Consider the following 18,717-nt stretch of genomic DNA (forward strand, 5'->3'; position numbering starts at 1 on the left):
AGATTAGATTACTGCAATGCTCTTATCTCTGGTTATCCAGACAAATTAATAAATAAACTTCAATTAGTGCTGCACACAGCTGCTAGAATCCTAACTAGAACAAAAAAATTTGAACACATTACTCCTGTCCTGGCATCCTTACATTGGCTGCCTGTTAGGGTTAGGGCTGATTTTAAGGTTTTACTCTTAACCTATAAATCAATACATGGACTTGCTCCTACTTACCTTGCTGAAATGATCCAGCCATATATACCTACACGTAACCTTAGATCGCAAGACGCAGGCCTTTTAATTGTACCTAGAATTTCTAAACAAACAATTGGCGGCAGGGCCTTTTCTCATAGAGCTCCACTCCTGTGGAATGATCTGCCAATTAAGGTTAGAAATGCAAACTCAGTGCAAACTTTCAAGTGTCTACTAAAAACTCATCTCTACAGCACGGTTTATAATTAGGTGTAGCCTGGCCCGGGGGCGTGAAGGTGACCAGTAGGCTTGATACTGTCCACCCTTGCTGTCTTGCCAGGTGGGCTCTCGTCGCCACTGGGATGCCCTCCCTCCAATGCCCTTCGGGGGAAGAGTCACTGGCTTGTTGTTGACTCTCTATTGCACACTTGTGCAGTTGGGCTGTACGCTACTAGCAATACTCGGCCCTCATTCAGGGGGGTTGCGGTTGGTGGGTGTCCCTTTGGTTGATGCCTGGCAATGTGGTTGGATTGATTTCCTGCCTGTTGGGCCCTGTCCGGGGCCTCCCCCGGGTAGGGCCACAGTGTCACCGGACCCCCCCGTCTCAGTTTCCAAGGTGTTACGCTGCTATATTATTGTGCTGGGGGACATGAGGGATGTACTACTAACTTTTCTCAGTTTCCTCCAATTTTAAATTTTAGAAGGAGATGAGGTCCTGGTCCACACCTGCGGATTACCTGGTTTGGGGGGACCGTTGCTGTTCCTGTCCTTGTCCACTTGGTCATACTTCTGACCTAGTCTAAAATCAAATATACTCTGGATTTAGCCAAGAGAAATGTATTTATTATTCCAATTGGACTCTTAATATCTCACCCGGCACAGCCAGAAGAGGAGTGGTCACCCCTCTGAGCCTGGGTCCTCTCTAGGTTTCTTCCTAAAATTCGACCTTCTTAGGGAGTTTTTCCTAGCCACTGAAATTCAACACTACTGTTGTTTGCTCCTTGGGGTTTAAGGCCGGGTGTCTCTGTAAAGCACTTTGTGACAACTGCTGTTGTAAAAAGCGCTTTATAAATAAATTTTGATTGATTGATTGATTGAATATCTCCATATCTAAATGAAAATATTATCCAACCTATTAAATACGTTGGTGAGGGAGAAGATAAATAACTATGACCTTGGTAAATTTAGCTAAAATATATTTTGAATGACACTGGGCACCGATTTCGCCGTTGCCTAGCAGAAATGGTGTACCCTCTTTAATGATTGAAAATACACTTAGATTGAATTAAATCCATTGAATATGGTGGTTAGGTAGCGAAACAATAACAGTGTGAGTTTGGTAAATTCAGGTATTATGTATTTTGATTGATGGGTGGACAACTTATAGACTTTATTCCATATATTTTATTTTGATATCTATTAAAAATACACTCACCTAAAGGATTATTAGGAACACCTGTTCAATTTCTCATTAATGCAATTATCTAATCAACCAATCACATGGCAGTTGCTTCAATGCATTTAGGGGTGTGGTCCTGGTCAAGACAATCTCCTGAATGATTTCATTCCAAACTGAATGTCAGAGTGGGAAAGAAAGGTGATATAAGCAATTTTGAGCGTGGCATGGTTGTTGGTGCCAGACGGGCTGGTCTGAGTATTTCACAATCTGCTCAGTTACTGGGATTTTCACACACAACCATTTCTAGGGTTTACAAAGAATGGTGTGAAAAGGGAAAAACATCCAGTATGCGGCAGTCCTGTGGGCGAAAATGCCTTGTTGATGCTAGAGGAGAATGGGCCGACTGATTCAAGCTGATAGAAGATCAACTTTGACTGAAATAACCACTCTTTACAACTGAGGTATGCAGCAAAGCATTTGTGAAGCCACAACACGCACAACCTTGAGGCGGATGGGCTACAACAGCAGAAGACCCCACCGGGTACCACTCATCTCCACTACAAATAGGAAAAAAGAGGCTACAATTTGCATGAGCTCACCAAAATTGGACAGTTGAAGACTGGAAGAATGTTGCCTGGTCTGATGAGTCTCAATTTCTGTTGAGACATTCAGATGGTAGAGTCAGAATTTGGCGTAGACAGAATGAGAACATGGATCCATCATGCCTTGTTACCACTGTGCAGTCTGGTGGTGGTGGTGTAATGGTGTGTGGGATGTTTTCTTGGCACACTTTAGGCCCCTTAGTGCCAATTGGGCATCGTTTAAATGCCACGGCCTACCTGAGCATTGTTTCTGACCATGTCCATCCCTTTATGACCACCATGTACCCATCCTCTGATGGCTACTTCCAGCAGTATAATGCACCATGTCACAAAGCTTGAATCATTTCAAATTGGTTTCTTGAACACGACAATGAGTTCACTGTACTGAAATGGCCCCCACAGTCACCAGATCTCAACCCAATAGAGCATCTTTGGGATGTGGTGGAACGGGAGCTTCGTGCCCTGGATGTGCATCCCACAAATCTCCATCAACTGCAAGATGATATCCTATCAATATGGGCTAACATTTCTAAAGAATGCTTTCAGCACCTTGTTGAATCAATGCCACATAGAATTAAGGCAGTTCTGAAGGCGAAAGGGGGTCAAACACAGTATTAGTATGGTGTTCCTAATAATCCTTTAGGTGAGTGTATATACACAAATTTAACTTAATCCATATTCCCAGCTCAGAAGTACAAAAACTGTTATTTCACCATGAGATGTGCATGCTAAGTATACTGCTTAAACAATTTATGTTCACAGTCCAAAATGACATTGATGTAAGGCTTGTTGTATTTTATATCACTTCACAGCTGACCTGAATATACAACCAACACCTTCAAAATGTTCATCATTACTGACATATTAATGAAACACCTCTTTTAGGTGTTGAAATACATTTAATCTAAATCACAAAGATATACTTAGGCAATGCGTATTCCAAAGGTTGCGGGTTTGTAACAGAGCCCCAAAACGATGTTTATATTAATAAAAAAAAGTATCAACATATTTAAGCGGCCAATTGCAACACTTTGACATACATTTAGCAAATGTATTCAGATAATATATTTAAAATACGTGTATTTTCTGTATGGGTAGCTAGTTATTATTGAAAGAAGTCCAACAAATTGAATTGGCGAACTAACGTTAGATCCCCAGTTGCTTTGACTGGCTGTGCTAGCTGATGCAAACACAGCATTTGTCATTGAAACAATACTACTTACACATATGTTAAACAACACAATATATTGTAAAATATATCCTTTTTTTGGCTGTTAAAAAAAAGATCTACAGATCGCAAATACCACAAGCTTATATTGCAGAGCAAACAAGCTTAGGTAACCAAACGCTTTCTGGATCTAAGGCTGTCATGATATCAGATTTTTACTATACGATTATCGTGGCCAAAATAAATCATAATTATCGTGGTATCTATAGAAAATTTGAAGTGAATTTTTTTTCTCTTTTCAGGTAACCTAATTACACTCAAAATACGAGTGTATTGAGGTGGAGAGAGTCTGTAACTATAAGTCTGCAAATAAAAATATAAAAGCATACAAAAAGAACAATTACTCATCTCATCTTCAAACTTCCCTTTCCCGAGCCACATTTGCCAGCTCTGACTGGGGGATCCCGAGGTGTTCCCAGGCCAGTGTCAAAATATAATCTCTCCACCTAGTCCTGGGCCTACCCCGAGGTCTCCTCCCAGCTGGATGTGCCTGGAACACCTCCCAAGGGAGACGTCCTGGGGGCATCCTTACCAGATGCCCGAACCACCTCAACTGGCTCCTTTCCATGCAAAGGAGCAGCGGCTCTACTCCGAGTTCCTCACTGATGGCTGAGCTTCTCACCCTATCCCCAAGGGAGAAGCCAGCTACCCTTCTGAAAAAAAAAACATTTCAGCCGCTTGTACTCGCAATCTTGTTCTTTCGGTCATGACCCAGACTTCATGACCATAGGTGAGGGTAGGAACGAAAATTGACCGGTATATTGAGAGCTTTGCCTTCCGGCTCAGCTCTCTTTTCGTCACAACGGTGCAATACCGACCCCGCTGCTTCGATACTCCGGCCAATCTCCCGCTCCATTGTCCCCTCACTTGCGAACAAGACCCCGAGATACTTGAACTCCTTTACTTGGGGTAACGCCTCATTCCCTACCTGGAGGAGGCACTCCATCGGTTTCCTGCTGAGAACCATGGCCTCAGATTTAGAGGTGCTAATCCTCATCCCAACCGCTTCGCACTTGGCTGCGAACCGGTCCAGTGAGTGCTGAAGATCACAGACAGAGGATGCCATCAGGACCACATCATCCGCAAAAAGCAGCGATGAGATCCCCAGCCCACCGAACTGCAACCCCTCCCCACATCGACTACGCCTCGATATCCTGTCCATAAAAGTTACAAACAGGATTGGTGACAAAGCGCAGCCTTGACGGAGGCCAACCCCCACCTGGAACGAGTCCAACTTACTACAGAGAACCCGAACACAGCTCTCACTTTGGATGTACAGGGATTGGATAGCCCTCAGAAGGGACCTCCTCACCCCATACTCCCGCAGCACCTCCCACAGTATCTCCCGGGGGACCCGGGAACAAATACACTTAATGGATATTGAAAAGGCAACATGGGGAACTGCTAAACACAAGGCCTAACACGGATAGGTGTTTTTGGAAAAATACTAAACATTTTCACCCAGTGAATAGGCTACAAAAAGGCATTAATTCAAACTCTAGTGTATAGGTCCAGACTTGTAGTTTGATCACATGCATCGTTTGTCCATGAATAAGCTATGGAAAAAATGAAAGGAGTTTTTGGAAAAATACTAGTACATTTTTCCATGTGAATAGGCTACAAAAACAGCGGGTCTTTGCAGATCTCCCAGGGGTTCTAGTGGTGCTAACAAGTTGAATACAACGCCAGTACATAGGTCCAGTCTCCTTGTTTAAGGACATGCATCTTTTGTCTCGTGACATGAATAAGAATAATCAAAAAAAAAGAGGGGCTTTTGGAAAAATACAACTTTAGTTTTGCCTAGTGAATACGATATTATTTGGAGGTAAAAATTATGAACAGAACCGGTGACAAAGGGCAGCCCTGCCGGAGTCCAACATGCACTGGGAACAAGTCTGACTTACTGCCGGCAATGCGGACCAAGCTCCTGCTTCGGTCGTACAGGGACCTGACAGCCCTTAGCAAAGGACCCAGGACCCCATATTCCCGAAGCACTCTCCACAGGATGCCGCGAGGGACACAGTCGAATGCCTTCTCCAAATCCACAAAACACATGTGGATTGGTTGTGCAAACTCCCATGAACCCTCCAACACCCCGTAGAGGGTATAGAGCTGGTCCAGTGTTCCACGGCCCGGACGAAAACCAGACTGTTCCTCCTGAATCCGGGGTTCTACTATCGGCCGTATTCTCCTCTCCAGAACCCTGGCATAGACTTTCCCGGGGAGGCTGAGAAGTGTGATCCCCCTGTAGTTGGAACACACCCTCCGGTCCCCCTTCTTAAAAAGAGGGACCACCACCCCGGTCTGCCATCCCAAAGGCACTGTCCCCGACCGCCACGCGATGTTGCACAGGCGTGTCAACCAAGACAGCCCCACAACATCCAGAGACTTGAGGTATTCAGGGCGGATCTCATCCACCCCCGGTGCCTTGCCACCGAGGAGTTTCTTGACCACCTCAGTGACTTCAGCCCGGGTGATGGACGAGTCCACCTCTGAGCCCTCATCCTCTGCTTCCTCAATGGAAGATGTGACGGCGGGATTGAGGAGATCCTCGAAGTACTCCTTCCACCGCCCGACGACATCCCCAGTTGAGGTCAACAGCTGCCCACCTCTACTGTAAACAGCGTTGGTAGGGCACTGTTTCCCTCTCCTGAGGCGCCGGACGGTTTGCCAGAATCTCTTCGAGGCCAGCCGATAGTCCTTCTCCATGGCCTCACCGAACTCCTCCCAGGCCCGAGTTTTTGCCTCCACAACCACCCGGGCTGCAGTCCGCTTGGCCTGTCGGTACCCGTCAGCTGCCTCAGGAGTTCCACAAGCCAACCAGGCCTGATAGGACTCCTTCTTCAGCTTGACGGCATCCCTTACTTCCGGTGTCCACCACCGGGTTCGGGGATTGCTGAGGACCATGGAGGCCATGGTCCTCAGTCGGAAAAGGGTGGCCTGCTCACTTCAGGTTGGTGGAGAGTGCCTGCCTCAAGTGGAGGAGTTTAAGTATCTAGGCGTCTTGTTCACGAGTGAGGGAAGGATGGAACGGGAGATTGACAGACGGATCGGTGCAGCTTCTGCAGTAATGCGGTCGATGTATCGGTCTGTCGTGGTGAAGAAAGAGCTGAGCCGCAAGGCGAAGCTCTCGATTTACCGGTCAATCTACGTTCCTACTCTCACCTATGGTCATGAGCTTTGGGTCATGACCGAAAGGACAAGATCCCGGATACAGGCGGCCGAAATGAGCTTTCTCCGCAGGGTGGCTGGGCGTTCCCTTAGAGATAGGGTGAGAAGCTCGGTCACCCGGGAGGAGCTCAGAGTAGAGCCGCTGCTCCTCCACATCGAGAGGGGTCAGCTGAGGTGGCTTGGGCATCTGTTTCGGATGCCTCCGGAACGCCTTCCTGGGAAGGTGTTCCGGTCCCGTCCCACCGGGAGGAGACCCCGGGGAAGACCTAGGACACGCTGGAGGGACTATGTCTCCCGGCTGGCCTGGGAACGCCTCGGTGTCCCCCCGGAAGAGCTAGAGGAAGTGTCTGGGGAGAGGGAAGTCTGGGCATCCCTGCTTAGACTGCTGCCCCCGCGACCCGGCCCCGGATGAAGCGGAAGAAGATGGATGGATGGATACGATATTATCATGTGTATTATTAATATGATATCAATATTTCATTTTTTTAATATCACGGTTATCGTATATAGCGGTATATCGCGACACCCCTACCTGGAACCCTTTTTAGAATGAAGACACTGTCGGGAGCCAGAAGCAACAAGTGTGCAAGATATCACACGCTCACGTTGACAGAAAGGAATATTAGATGGAGGCGCATGCGCACTTTCAACAGGCACACTGAATTTGCACAGTCACTGAATTCTTCGTAACACCTATTCCAGTAAAGCAAGGCAAGGCAAGTTTATTTGTATAGCATATTTCATACACAGGGGCATTTCAAAATGATTTACATTAGAAAAAAAAAAAACATTAGACAAAGTAAAATTAGTTGAAAGACAAAGCAAACAAATAAAAACAACACATTTAAAAGAGCTAATAGATTATCAAAAAAGCTTACTAAAAGGCATAAGAAAACATATAGGTTTTCAGCATAGATTTAAAAGTGGGAGCTAGAGCTTGTCAGTTTGTTCCAACTCTGCGCAGCATAATGACTAAACTCTGCCTCATAGACCTTTGTCATTACTCTGGGAACAGTTAGCAAATCAGACCGTGACAACCTGAGGGGTCTAGAAGGTTCATACTGAAAGAGATGGTCTGAGATGTTACTTGGCCCTGAACCATTCATTGATTTATAGACAAGTAGCAAAATCTTAAAATCTATTCTATGAGATACAGGGAGCAAGTGCAGAGACCTATAAATTGGTGTAATATGTTCAAATTTATAATATTGCGCTTCACTGAAAGGTAAACATTTAAATATAGGTCTATATTCATTAATCAGCTATTGATCTGTCCTTGTTAAAGCCATGTGTCTACAACAGCTGATGATGATGTGATGTCAGCCTGGTAGTCAGGTCACCACTAATGACAAGACATATTTCAATAATGGTAGCAGAGTGCCTAACCAAGGTTGCTGGAAAATGTGAAATGAGGCAGACTTTGACACGGTATTTAAAAAGGAAAGTTTAAATATATTGGCACAAAGCATTACATGTGGCAAAGCAAGACTAATTTGCTTGTATTTCTATCCTTCACATTGGAGCGCTGCTGCATTTTCAGTGTCTTGACCAATCAAGTGCATGGAATGCAGAAGTAATGTTTTCTAAAAGCTAAAGGGCAATCCCCCCCTGTTATTCATTTAGCAAATATAATAAAAAATAATTCCAGTCTGGCTCAATTGAAAACCCTCACATAAATTAAGCCTACGGTTAAACGTTATTTGCAATATACCATTCAGTATTGCACGGAAACAGAAAATGTCTGTCTGAATTTTACACTAGGCAAACTTGCGCACTGTCCCTCTGGCCTGGATAAACTAAGTTAATGCCTATTTATTGCTCATTTGTTTGTGAAAATAATGTCATTGTATCCTATCTGGTCCCCTCCTAGCTTATACTAAACCTGACACAGTAGCCGTATCTTGGTCCTCTGCTGTGACTGGGAGCTAGTCCGCATGATCCAGGCTAGTGTGGGGCCCTCTGCCAGCTGGGGCCCCAGGCCAACAGCCCTGGTAAACCTGTTCATTAAAATGGCCCTGCCTGTAACAAATGACAAAATATAAACTATTTAAAATGAGTTATAAAATGCATTACTCTTAAAGTGCTAGTAGAGCAGTGCAGGTCAGCCGTAACCAACAAATGTAAATGTGTACATCAAAAGGGAATTCATGTGTAGAATATACTCACCGCTCATATCCCAGCATGCTTTAAAATAAATATTTTGAAAATGATCATTTTCAAGTAAATGTTCACTAGTTTATGAAAGACATCCAGAGCAAATTAAAAGTTATTGAAATCAACTAAGATACACACACCTATATATTGTCCTTAGCATGTAAAATGAAAACGTTATACCATAACCAAGAATGCTGTTGGGGTTATGAGGGTCCTTGCAAATTAACTTTGTATACCTGTAAAACAAATACTTGAATTAAAGGAATTACAGTATCTTGTATGTATACTACTGGATTAAGAACCGTTGGTGTTGAGGATATGTTTATGAGTACGTGACATGAAAATGTTTGGTCACCTCTGGCCGGTAATGTAACGCATAACGTTTAAGAACCACGGAGTGGCGCTATTTCACAAGTGAACATAATGTAGATAGTGAACTTGTTGCACACCTTACAAACCCTGGTCCAACCGCGACATGTAGGTGTATTTTCTCAAAATGGACAGTGTGATTTTTTTTTTTACTGTATCCTACATTATCAAAAACATCTCATAGCGTATACAATTCAACTGCAATGCTAAGGCGCACGCCTGATATATTTATTTCTAGTCTAAATAAAAGATAACAGTTGGATTCGGCCGAATAGTGGAGTACATGACGTCACGTGAACTTGGGAAGGCTTCTGTTTGTCAATCGACATTCCGCCTACTCCTGTAGCTATCCCCGCGTTCACAGGATTCTGAACACACACAATTTGGTTCACTTGAAGAGAACACACCGATATGCTGTAGTTCGAGATACGGTGAAAGGGCAGCACCCTGTCCCTGGATTACAGATATCAGACGACGTTTTTGCACAAAAGGAACAGGTTACCCGAAAAATCGGATTTAAAACGTGTTGAGGACTTTCACGCGTATATTTAGATTTACAGCGCAAAGAAACAATGCTGCTATTACGCTGGGAAACGCAAGTCAATAGCAAGGTAAGTCGGGCTTATCCCTCACGGGGTACTGGTAAATCTTAACTTGCAACATTGTTACCCACACTTTCTGTAACTCCGTGGTTACAATACCCAGACTTCTGGATAGATAATGTACGAATATTTTACAATTGATTTACACAGCACCTAATGTAACTTAAACAACTGTTGGCAAATTTAAAATGTTGGACTTTTTTCTGTCGACTGCATTACTTATTACCAGTGATCCGGTAGAAAGGTCACTAAAGGAATCTGTTATTTTCCTATATTAGACTAGTGTTCATGGTAACATTTGGTGAGGTGGTAAAGATAACCAATGACCAACCCAACCACTAACCTTACACAGTTATTAACGTGTAACTCTGAAAAATGAGGACTCGCTTTCTGCTCTCTCACTGACTTGGATTTAGAATGATTTTGATTGACATCTGTGCGTTTTCAACCAGAGGCTGATAACAGTTCTCTGTGTGGTTGGGATGTTTTCACAGTGAATCGTCGGTCAGACGAGACTCCAGCTCCGCAGTGAGAAGGAAAAGACGAGCCGTTGACATGGAGGGCGGGAACGAGGTGGATCTGTCCAACAATAACATCACTCCGCTGTGGAAGCGTCGTTCGGCCAACCACACCGGCCCCCGGGACCCTAGCAAAGCCCGGCCCCTCAGTTACCAGATTGAAGGACTCTGCGTGAAGGATTTCCCCATGAAGGACAACAAGAGCAGCTTCACAATAAGCCAGCCGGCCGAACGACTGGTGGCCACGCCGACAGCAGGGACTGCCACTGTGAAGCATGTTCTCAACAAACCCCCCAGGAAGGCCAGGGTGGTCAGGAGTATAAGTATCGGACCTTTCTCCAACGGACGTTTCTCCCTGTCCAGGTTCAAGACTGAGTCGGATAAGCCGGCGTCCCTGGACAATAAGGCGTATCAGGGAGGGAGTGTTGATAAAATAGTCAACGTGGAGATTGCGTGGTCGGACAAGCTGAAGCGCCTCTCCAGCCCGTTCACCCTCGCCACGCACCGGGACCAGATCGTCTTCGGGACAAGCCCCTCGCCGACCGACCGCCACCACCTCAAGCACTCATCGCCCCCGGTCACCCCCAATAACAACAGCCATTACCACAACCATAACCAGGCCTCACTTTCCGCCTACCGTACCCCAGACCCGCGCCCCTCTCCCCCTGGGCTCCGGACCCCCACCCCGTCACACAGCTCAACCTCCAGCATCCACTCGCTGTCCTCCCTCGCCTCCACCCACAGCAGCCCTTCCGACCCCCCCACGCCCCGCACCCCCTCCCCGGCTGGCAAGTCGGCGCCGTCTCCGCCCCCCACCCACTCCGTGTCGCCCTCCATCTCTCCCCCGCCCTCCGTCGTCCTCAGCACCCACAGTGCTGCTGCCCGGAAGATCGGCACCCAGCAGCTGATCCCGAAGGGTCTGGCGTCCCTAAGCAAGGCCCCTCCTGGCGGGCCACAGAGCCAGGGCCTGGGAGGTCTGCTGGGCCTGGATACAGCCAAGCGCACCCCGCGAGCGCTCAGCATGGTGGAGAGTGGGACGTTCTTCTCCACGGGCGGCGGGACCGAGAAGGACGAGGATGGTGAGGACGTAGGGGCTCTTAAGAGGGGGTTGAGGTCAACGTCATACCGGAAGGCCGTGGTGAGCGGGGTCGATCTGGAGTCGCCGTCCGAAGACCCCAAGGCTCATCGGCTCTCTCATCCCGCGTTCAAAGGACCACAGGAGGACAGGGAGAAACCCACCAGTCCTGTGAAGATGATCAAGGTAGGATGACTTTGGTTTAGTCGTTCTTCCACTGACATTTTACACAAAAACGCATTTAGGGCAAATCTAATGTCTCCTAACAGAATAACAGCACAGTCCCTCTAGGTTTTTTATGTGACCATTTTATCCTAAAATGTTATTATGTATCGAATCTTAATTATTATGCATTGATGTATATAGAAAGAATCAACTATGATAGGACATTTAGAGCTTGAAAAAAATTACTGTATTTTGTTTATTGATCCACAGTAAGTGGAAGTAGATCAATGTCAGGTTACCAAAGGACATCATAGGTCCCTGATCTGTACTATTCAGAAAGGCAAAGTTGTGGATATTATATCTGTATTGTGATCATGTGATGTATCCTAAACAGGTACACAGAAATAGGAAAATTCTATATCCTCCTTTGCATAAAAGGTTATTATTCTGCACATCCTGTATTTTACTTTATTTTGGACCAGAAATGAATGCCTTTCAGTATTCATTAGTTTTGGAATGGATTTTAATTCTAAATATAAGTACATAAGTACATATATCCTTCAATGTTTTAAAAGATGTTGATTGTTTGCTTTCATTTGAGACTTTTAATTGTCGCCTGGTTTCTCATGGGTCTTTTTCAAATATCATATTCCATAACTGCTTTGTTGTTATGTCAAAAGTCTCAATATCCATAATATGCTTGGATTAATATTTGAATAACTGTTCTACTAACTTCTAATCCGGACCAAAGTCCAAATCAAACACAAGTTAAGACAGCAGGTTGCCAGAAGGATTTGTGTTGACACAGGGTAACAATGGTGAAGACTTAGGACTGCAGTGGAAACACAGACACACTCCAGTCCACTGCTTTGTAATTAAATGGAAGTAAGCCCAAAAAGTCAGAGGTCAAGATCAGGTGACAGGGGACGTTCTTACAGTCAGCCTTTAGAATGTGACAGGTGGATGTGATGGGTGGAGAAGATTGGGTGTGAGTGCCTTCTAAGGTAGTTGTCAGATCAATTACCCGCAACCAACATTTCATCCAGAACCCGTTCGGACTAATAAATAAGGATTTTGTGCTGAATATACTCACGTTAACCGATCAAGTGATAATCTCATTGTTCAGCATATAGTAATTATATACAAGGAATGTAGAATTGTAAGGGATTTAAGGCTTTATTGGCAAGGGAAATATATGTTTACCTTCCCAAAGCAAAAAATGTAGACATTTTCAAAAGTGAAATTACCCATGCGAACGTCTCGCTCTTTCTCTCTTTCAGAGTCCTGATAAAAAGAAAGGACTGATCACCCAGAGGACGTTTGACAGCGAAGGTGAGTGGCTCTGTTCTATCATAATTTAAATAAACCACATAACGACTGAGACTCACACCCAGATATCTGATGCCGTGACTGACCTGGCGTGTGTATGTGGCATGGGTTCCAGAGGAGGAGCTGTACCAGAACTACCAGGAGAAGGCCCTCCACAATGACTCTGACGAGGACTCTGAATCCAGGGAGCCCAAACCGGACGAGCGCATCGTGGTACAGTACAGACCTATACGGACCTCGTGGAGCCAACTCAGTGTGGTGAGACACAGGCGCGCGCACATATTTTGCAGTGCCTCTATGCACAGACCCGTTGTCTGCTTGGAACGCCAGCTGGAAAGAATGTCATCCTAGCAGATCTGGCTGTACCGCTTACTGTTTTTTTCTACAGCTCTCTCTTTCTCTGTGTCTTTCTCTCTCTTTCTCTGTCGCTTCCTCTGCCTGTGTTTCTGTCTCTGCCTCTTCCAGTGTTTCTGTCTCTACTAATCTCCTATAGAAAGTAATAGAAAAAGAGAGAGGAATGTAATACAGAGATAAAATAACATGTGGGTTAATGCGGTGAAGGGAAAGAGTGGGATGGTCAGGAATATCTGTGTCTGGGTAAGGAGACTGGGAACACACCGACCGGCACGGCGCCAGCCGGCTGGCAAACTCTGGAGAGTCTTCCCAGCAGAAAAATGTGGAATATGCTTCCCTGAGAGAGCAGCATGGTAACTCTGGTTAGCGTATCGTTACGTAATACAGTTCAGAGCCAGGGCGGCGTGATAAAAGGACACAGAGAGAGTAATGAGGTCTAATGTAGTTTTCCACATAAGCGTTTCCTTCTGTGTTTACTCTTATTGGAGAGCGATGCTTTTGCTTGTGAAACGACCTGGGAATTGTCCCACCTGGAGCGATTACACTGCATCTAAGAAGGGCCTGTAGCTGGGATGTACTGGCCACATACCACACCCCTCCGTGCGCTATTGCTGAAAAACCTCCCTTGCTTGAGATGTTGCTCATTGCACAGCAGCGACGGCATAAGATAGGACTCCGTAGTGCAAGAGCTCAGATGCTGACACTCTGCACCAAGATTGATTCATCCAGATGTTTTGAGTTTGAGATGAAAGGAAGGTGACGGGAGAAATCGAGAGACAATAGCATGACATTGTCCAGACCACGTCCCATGGTCTCCGTCACAGAAGATCTGTGCCTCTCTGGGCCTGGTTTCTTCTGTGACCGACCGGTGTGTTTCACATTAGTTGGAGTCTCTGCTGTTTTCCCTGTTCCAGTAACTGAAACCAGACTTTAAGTCAGACCTGTGGGGGTGGGGGTGGGTTTTGGGGTTTCCTAGGAGGAGACATATTGATACTCCTGGGATTGAGGGAATGGTTTGATTCAGTGTTTGATGGACGGATGAAAGTGCCAACATTGTCAAGAGTGACGCCTCGTCCCAGGACACCTGCAGAATGGTTCTCCCCACCATTTCAGTTTCGACTCGTCTCAGTTTCCTAGAAGTCTTGAGTTTCCAGTAACAGTGCCTCGCAGGGTCATGGGGATGCCACGTGCCTGGAAATGTTGACACCAGGATGAGAGTTAAATAACTTGCCCTGCTCCTTTCCCTTTGGCTAGGATATGACAGAGGATTGGGTAAGGTGACTCCAGCAAGTTGCTCACCTCTTACCCAGACAGTCCCATGCGTTGCAGTCCCTCTTGGTTCTCAGGGAAAGTCCAAAAGCACGGGGAGCTGGGGTAAAGTTCAGTGTTCCTGGCGTGAACGTGGTTGCTAGGAGACCAGGGATGACTGTCAATATATAAGTACATGTTTATTGACCTTTAGGGAATTAGTCTCGCACATTAAAACACCCTTGGATGTATGTATGTGTGTCTGTGTGTGTCTGTGTGTGTGTGTCTGTGTGTGTGTGTGTGTCTGTGTGTGTGTGTGTCTGTGTGTGTGTGTCTGTGTGTGTGTGTCTGTGTGTGTGTGTCTGTGTGTGTGTGTCTGTGTGTGTGTGTGTCTGTGTGTGTGTCTGTGTGTGTGTCTGTGTGTGTGTCTGTGTGTGTCGGGGCTCAGAGGGGCAGTTTGATTTCCATAACAGCGGTGTCAAAGTACGCAAAATGAATGCGTTCTGTAAGAAAGTGCGGAAGGCTGCTCTACAGTGATGACGAATTGGCAGTGGAGAGACCTGTTGATGGGAAAGCAGAAAATACTTCTTTTTAAGTTGGAGTGAGGGGGATTTTTGGCTCTTACATTTGTCTTGCGTAAGTAGCAGACCTCTGGGGAAGACGTGTGTGGGTGGGAGGGGGCCGGCACTCTTTGGTGTAACAGCACGAGTTGTTCTGAACCCTGGTGGTGCTTAGTCTGTGACCCAGGAAAACACTAACCCTGGTGGTGCTTAGTCTGTGACCCAGGAAAACACTAACCCTGGTGGTGCTTAGTCTGTGACCCAGGAAAACACTAACCCTGGTGGTGCTTTGTCTGTGACCCAGGAAAACAATAACCCTGGTGGTGCTTAGTCTGTGACCCAGGAAAACACTAACCCTGGTGGTGCTTAGTCTGTGACCCAGGAAAACACTAACCCTGGTGGTGCTTTGTCTGTGACCCAGGAAAACACTAACCCTGGTGGTGCTTTGTCTGTGACCCAGGAAAACACTAACCCTGGTGGTGCTTTGTCTGTGACCCATGAAAACACTAACCCTGGTGGTGCTTAGTCTGTGACCCAGGAAAACACTAACCCTGGTGGTGCTTAGTCTGTGACCCAGGAAAACACTAACCCTGGTGGTGCTTAGTCTGTGACCCAGGAAAACACTAACCCTGGTGGTGCTTAGTCTGTGACCCAGGAAAACACTAACCCTGGTGGTGCTTAGTCTGTGACCCAGGAAAACACTAACCCTGGTGGTGCTTTGTCTGTGACCCAGGAAAAAAACGGAAGCATTTGAGTGTGTGTTCGACCCTGAAACCAGAACGGAATGTTTGGTGCATATTATGACATATTATTGCGCTAAAACCTCAGGAGGCTGAGAGCATGCAGGTTTGTGTCACCTGGTTAGACTTTAACAGAAAGCACTCCTGGTGACTCCTACATGAGAGCGTGCAGGTTTGTGTCACCTGGTTAGACTTTAACAGAAAGCACTCCTGGTGACTCCTACATGAGTGCGTGCAACACGAGAGGCTCGTGCCCTTTTTCAAAAACGCACAAACCGTAACCGTGCGCACCGCCACACATTGATACAACAAACGCAGTCCTCAGATATCACTTCCTGTTGCTTTTACAGACAAACTGTGTGTGCGTTGTTGTTGTTGTTTCACAGAGATACTGTGTGTGTGCGTGTTGCGCGGACACAGAGGCGCGGCAGCTGAACACACATTACTGTGCCAGTAATCCCTCAGTTGTTTAAAAGCAGAAACCTAGCCCTCAGAGCAAATTGCAATGACAAAACTTAAAGCTGAAATCCTTATTTGAAACAATAGAATAAAGCAGTCAACTTGCTTGTGTTTTGTTAATGAGCTAAAGGATGGTGCTGTAGAAAGTCAACCACAACTCAGAAATCCAGAGTGAGACAAACAAGTGCCTTGGCTTAAAATTCATGTTATCAACATGGTACTTGCAAACAATACAAAAGGCTAGAAAGAGTGTGTTTACATTAACCTTTTTCCATATATTGTACTAAAGGCAACTGATATTTTGGCTTCAGCTTGGGTATAACAGTTGAGCTAAACTCAGGTTTATAATTGATATTCATCTGCCATCCATTGACATAATTAATAATTACACAAAATATAGATTTAGCAACTAAGAATTCTAGGTTTAAATGTTAGAGCTACACTTCACATCTCAACAAATATGTGGGTCCTGAAGTCAAAAGGCATATGTGTCTTTAGAGATAAAAAAATCCTTCTTAACATTTTCTGAAAACATCCTTAACTATGTTTTTCCTGCAGGTGAAGAAAAGTGGACTTTATGATAAGCTGAGCCAGGAGGAGCGGAAGAGACAAGAGGTAACAGCATTTCATTTAGGTGTGTCTGTCTGTGTGTTTTAATGCAGGCTGAGACCTAAAGATGGACGAGCACAGACACTCACCCAAGCAGCTAGTTACTGTACCTACATCATACTCTGCTATTTGAAATCAAATACAGTATATGGCTCAATTCATCTATCTCTACCCTGTGTAGCAATTACAAACCCTTCCCAAGTTTCATGTTTGAATTATCAAATGACCTGTATACACAAGGTATAGACTCTTCAACAAAATGCTTATTTGGCAGTTCCTTTACTACAGCGCAACAACAATGTAATTGAGTATATAAATACAATAGTAATAAGGAAAATATACAAGTAATTTTAGTATAAATTTGATTGATTGATTGATTGAGTACAGAGTATAAAAATGCTTGGAAGGTTAGGAGATATGGGCCGTATACAAATGGGACAAAAATAACCATAGAGAAATGAACTAGTGGATATTGCACAGATAGCTAAACAAATAGATCATAGAAAAGTATCATAGTTTGAATATAGGCTTAAGCAAAACCTTTTCTGGTACTGCATGACTTCCTCCCAAATAGGCAGGCACCCCTCCAGACCAACTAAGTAAACCAAACCTGGTCTTCCTGGTCATTGAACAAGAACTAAAAAGTTGAATTGCTCTGACTTAAACAGGGATTCCCATAGGAGAACATACAGGCTCAGTGTTTAGTTGAATGTATATATTCGCATGCCTTGTGAAATGCCCTCTTTTGCCCTGCCAAAATAACATATCAAAAGCATCATGCCGTCCTAACACATTGTTGCGCAATCCAATGCTGGGATATTAGTGTACCACAGAAATATGTGAGCTATGTTAATGCGCTCCATTTACGCCCTGATTTAGACTGGCTTCTGTGCGGTCATGATCAGTGGAGTTAGTGAAATCCAGGAAGCCTCTACGTGTTAGCCCAGGATGAGGTTATTGGGGGCAATTCAATTAGGATGCCACATCTTGGCCTTTATAATTGGAGAACTGTTAAAGAGTTGATCACAACATATCAAAGTGGTCTTGTGTAAAAAAAGCTAAACAATAATGGTTATATTCAATGCATGACTAATTTGCTTTGTATTAAAGCAGCTGTTTAATGGCATATACCAACAGATGGATCTAATTACTTTCTCGCCCACCCCGAACTCTGTGTTTTCAGGCCATATTTGAGTTGATCTCGTCAGAGCACTCTTACCTCCACAGTCTGGAGATTCTGATCCGGATGTTTAAGAACTCCTCAGATCTCAGCGATACCATGACCAAAACCGAACACCACCACCTCTTCTCCAACATCACAGACGTGTGCGAGGCCAGCAAGAAGTAAGTCCTGCATGTGTGTGTGTGGACTTGTACCCAATTGTCACATTATTAGCAAAGATACCATAGGAAAAAGTTACTTGCCTGTTAGAATAATACTGTTTAGCGCTATACTGATTAATTAGCTGATTAGAGCTCTTATCAGGTCGACATTTCTATATTACAATTATTTATCTGAATATTTTGAGATACTGGATTTTTTTATTTCCAAAAGCCATAATCATCAAGATTGAAAAAATAATGGCTTGAAATATTTCACTTTATGAGTAATGAATCAAGAATATATAAAGCCGTCACTTTTTGATTTGAATTATGAAAAAAAAACAATCTTTACAGAATATATATATTTTTTGGAGATGCACCTGTAAATAGCACAGATTAAAAAGCCTTTATATTTGTACATGTTTTTCACACGTGTTAGAGTCCGCAACACTCCTTAGTTAAGGAGCAGGGGATCATGGGTATCATAGTTTATGCTTTTGTGAGATTTGAGGTCAATGAGAGTCCCGTAGAAGACTAGTGATACTGCAAAGCAGACAAAATAGAAATAGAACGTTATGACAGACTGATAAACGGATAGAAACAACAACCAAAAAAAGAAACGAACATCT

The 18,717-nt window shown here is 44.7% G+C and overlaps 1 protein-coding gene across 4 annotated transcripts in view; it reads left to right on the top strand.

Moving 5' to 3' along the window:
• The first annotated feature begins 9,336 nt into the window (after positions 1-9,336).
• LOC105009152 (rho guanine nucleotide exchange factor 26) overlaps positions 9,337-18,717 on the top strand; it is a 31,303-nt gene continuing 21,922 nt past the window's right edge. The window contains exons 1-6 of one of the 4 annotated variants that reach the window (XM_034292604.1): positions 9,337-9,717; positions 10,203-11,487; positions 12,747-12,798; positions 12,911-13,053; positions 16,715-16,771; positions 17,949-18,109. In XM_034292604.1, coding sequence (XP_034148495.1) covers positions 10,264-11,487; positions 12,747-12,798; positions 12,911-13,053; positions 16,715-16,771; positions 17,949-18,109 — 1,637 coding nt within the window. In that variant the 5' untranslated portion in view covers positions 9,337-9,717; positions 10,203-10,263. The remainder of the gene's footprint in view (positions 9,718-10,202; positions 11,488-12,746; positions 12,799-12,910; positions 13,054-16,714; positions 16,772-17,948; positions 18,110-18,717) is intronic. The other 3 variants (XM_034292605.1, XM_020049335.3, XM_029120110.2) reach the window with 3 other exon arrangements.

The sequence above is a fragment of the Esox lucius genome, chromosome 1, assembly GCF_011004845.1.
Source record: "Esox lucius isolate fEsoLuc1 chromosome 1, fEsoLuc1.pri, whole genome shotgun sequence".
NCBI lineage: Eukaryota > Metazoa > Chordata > Actinopteri > Esociformes > Esocidae > Esox > Esox lucius.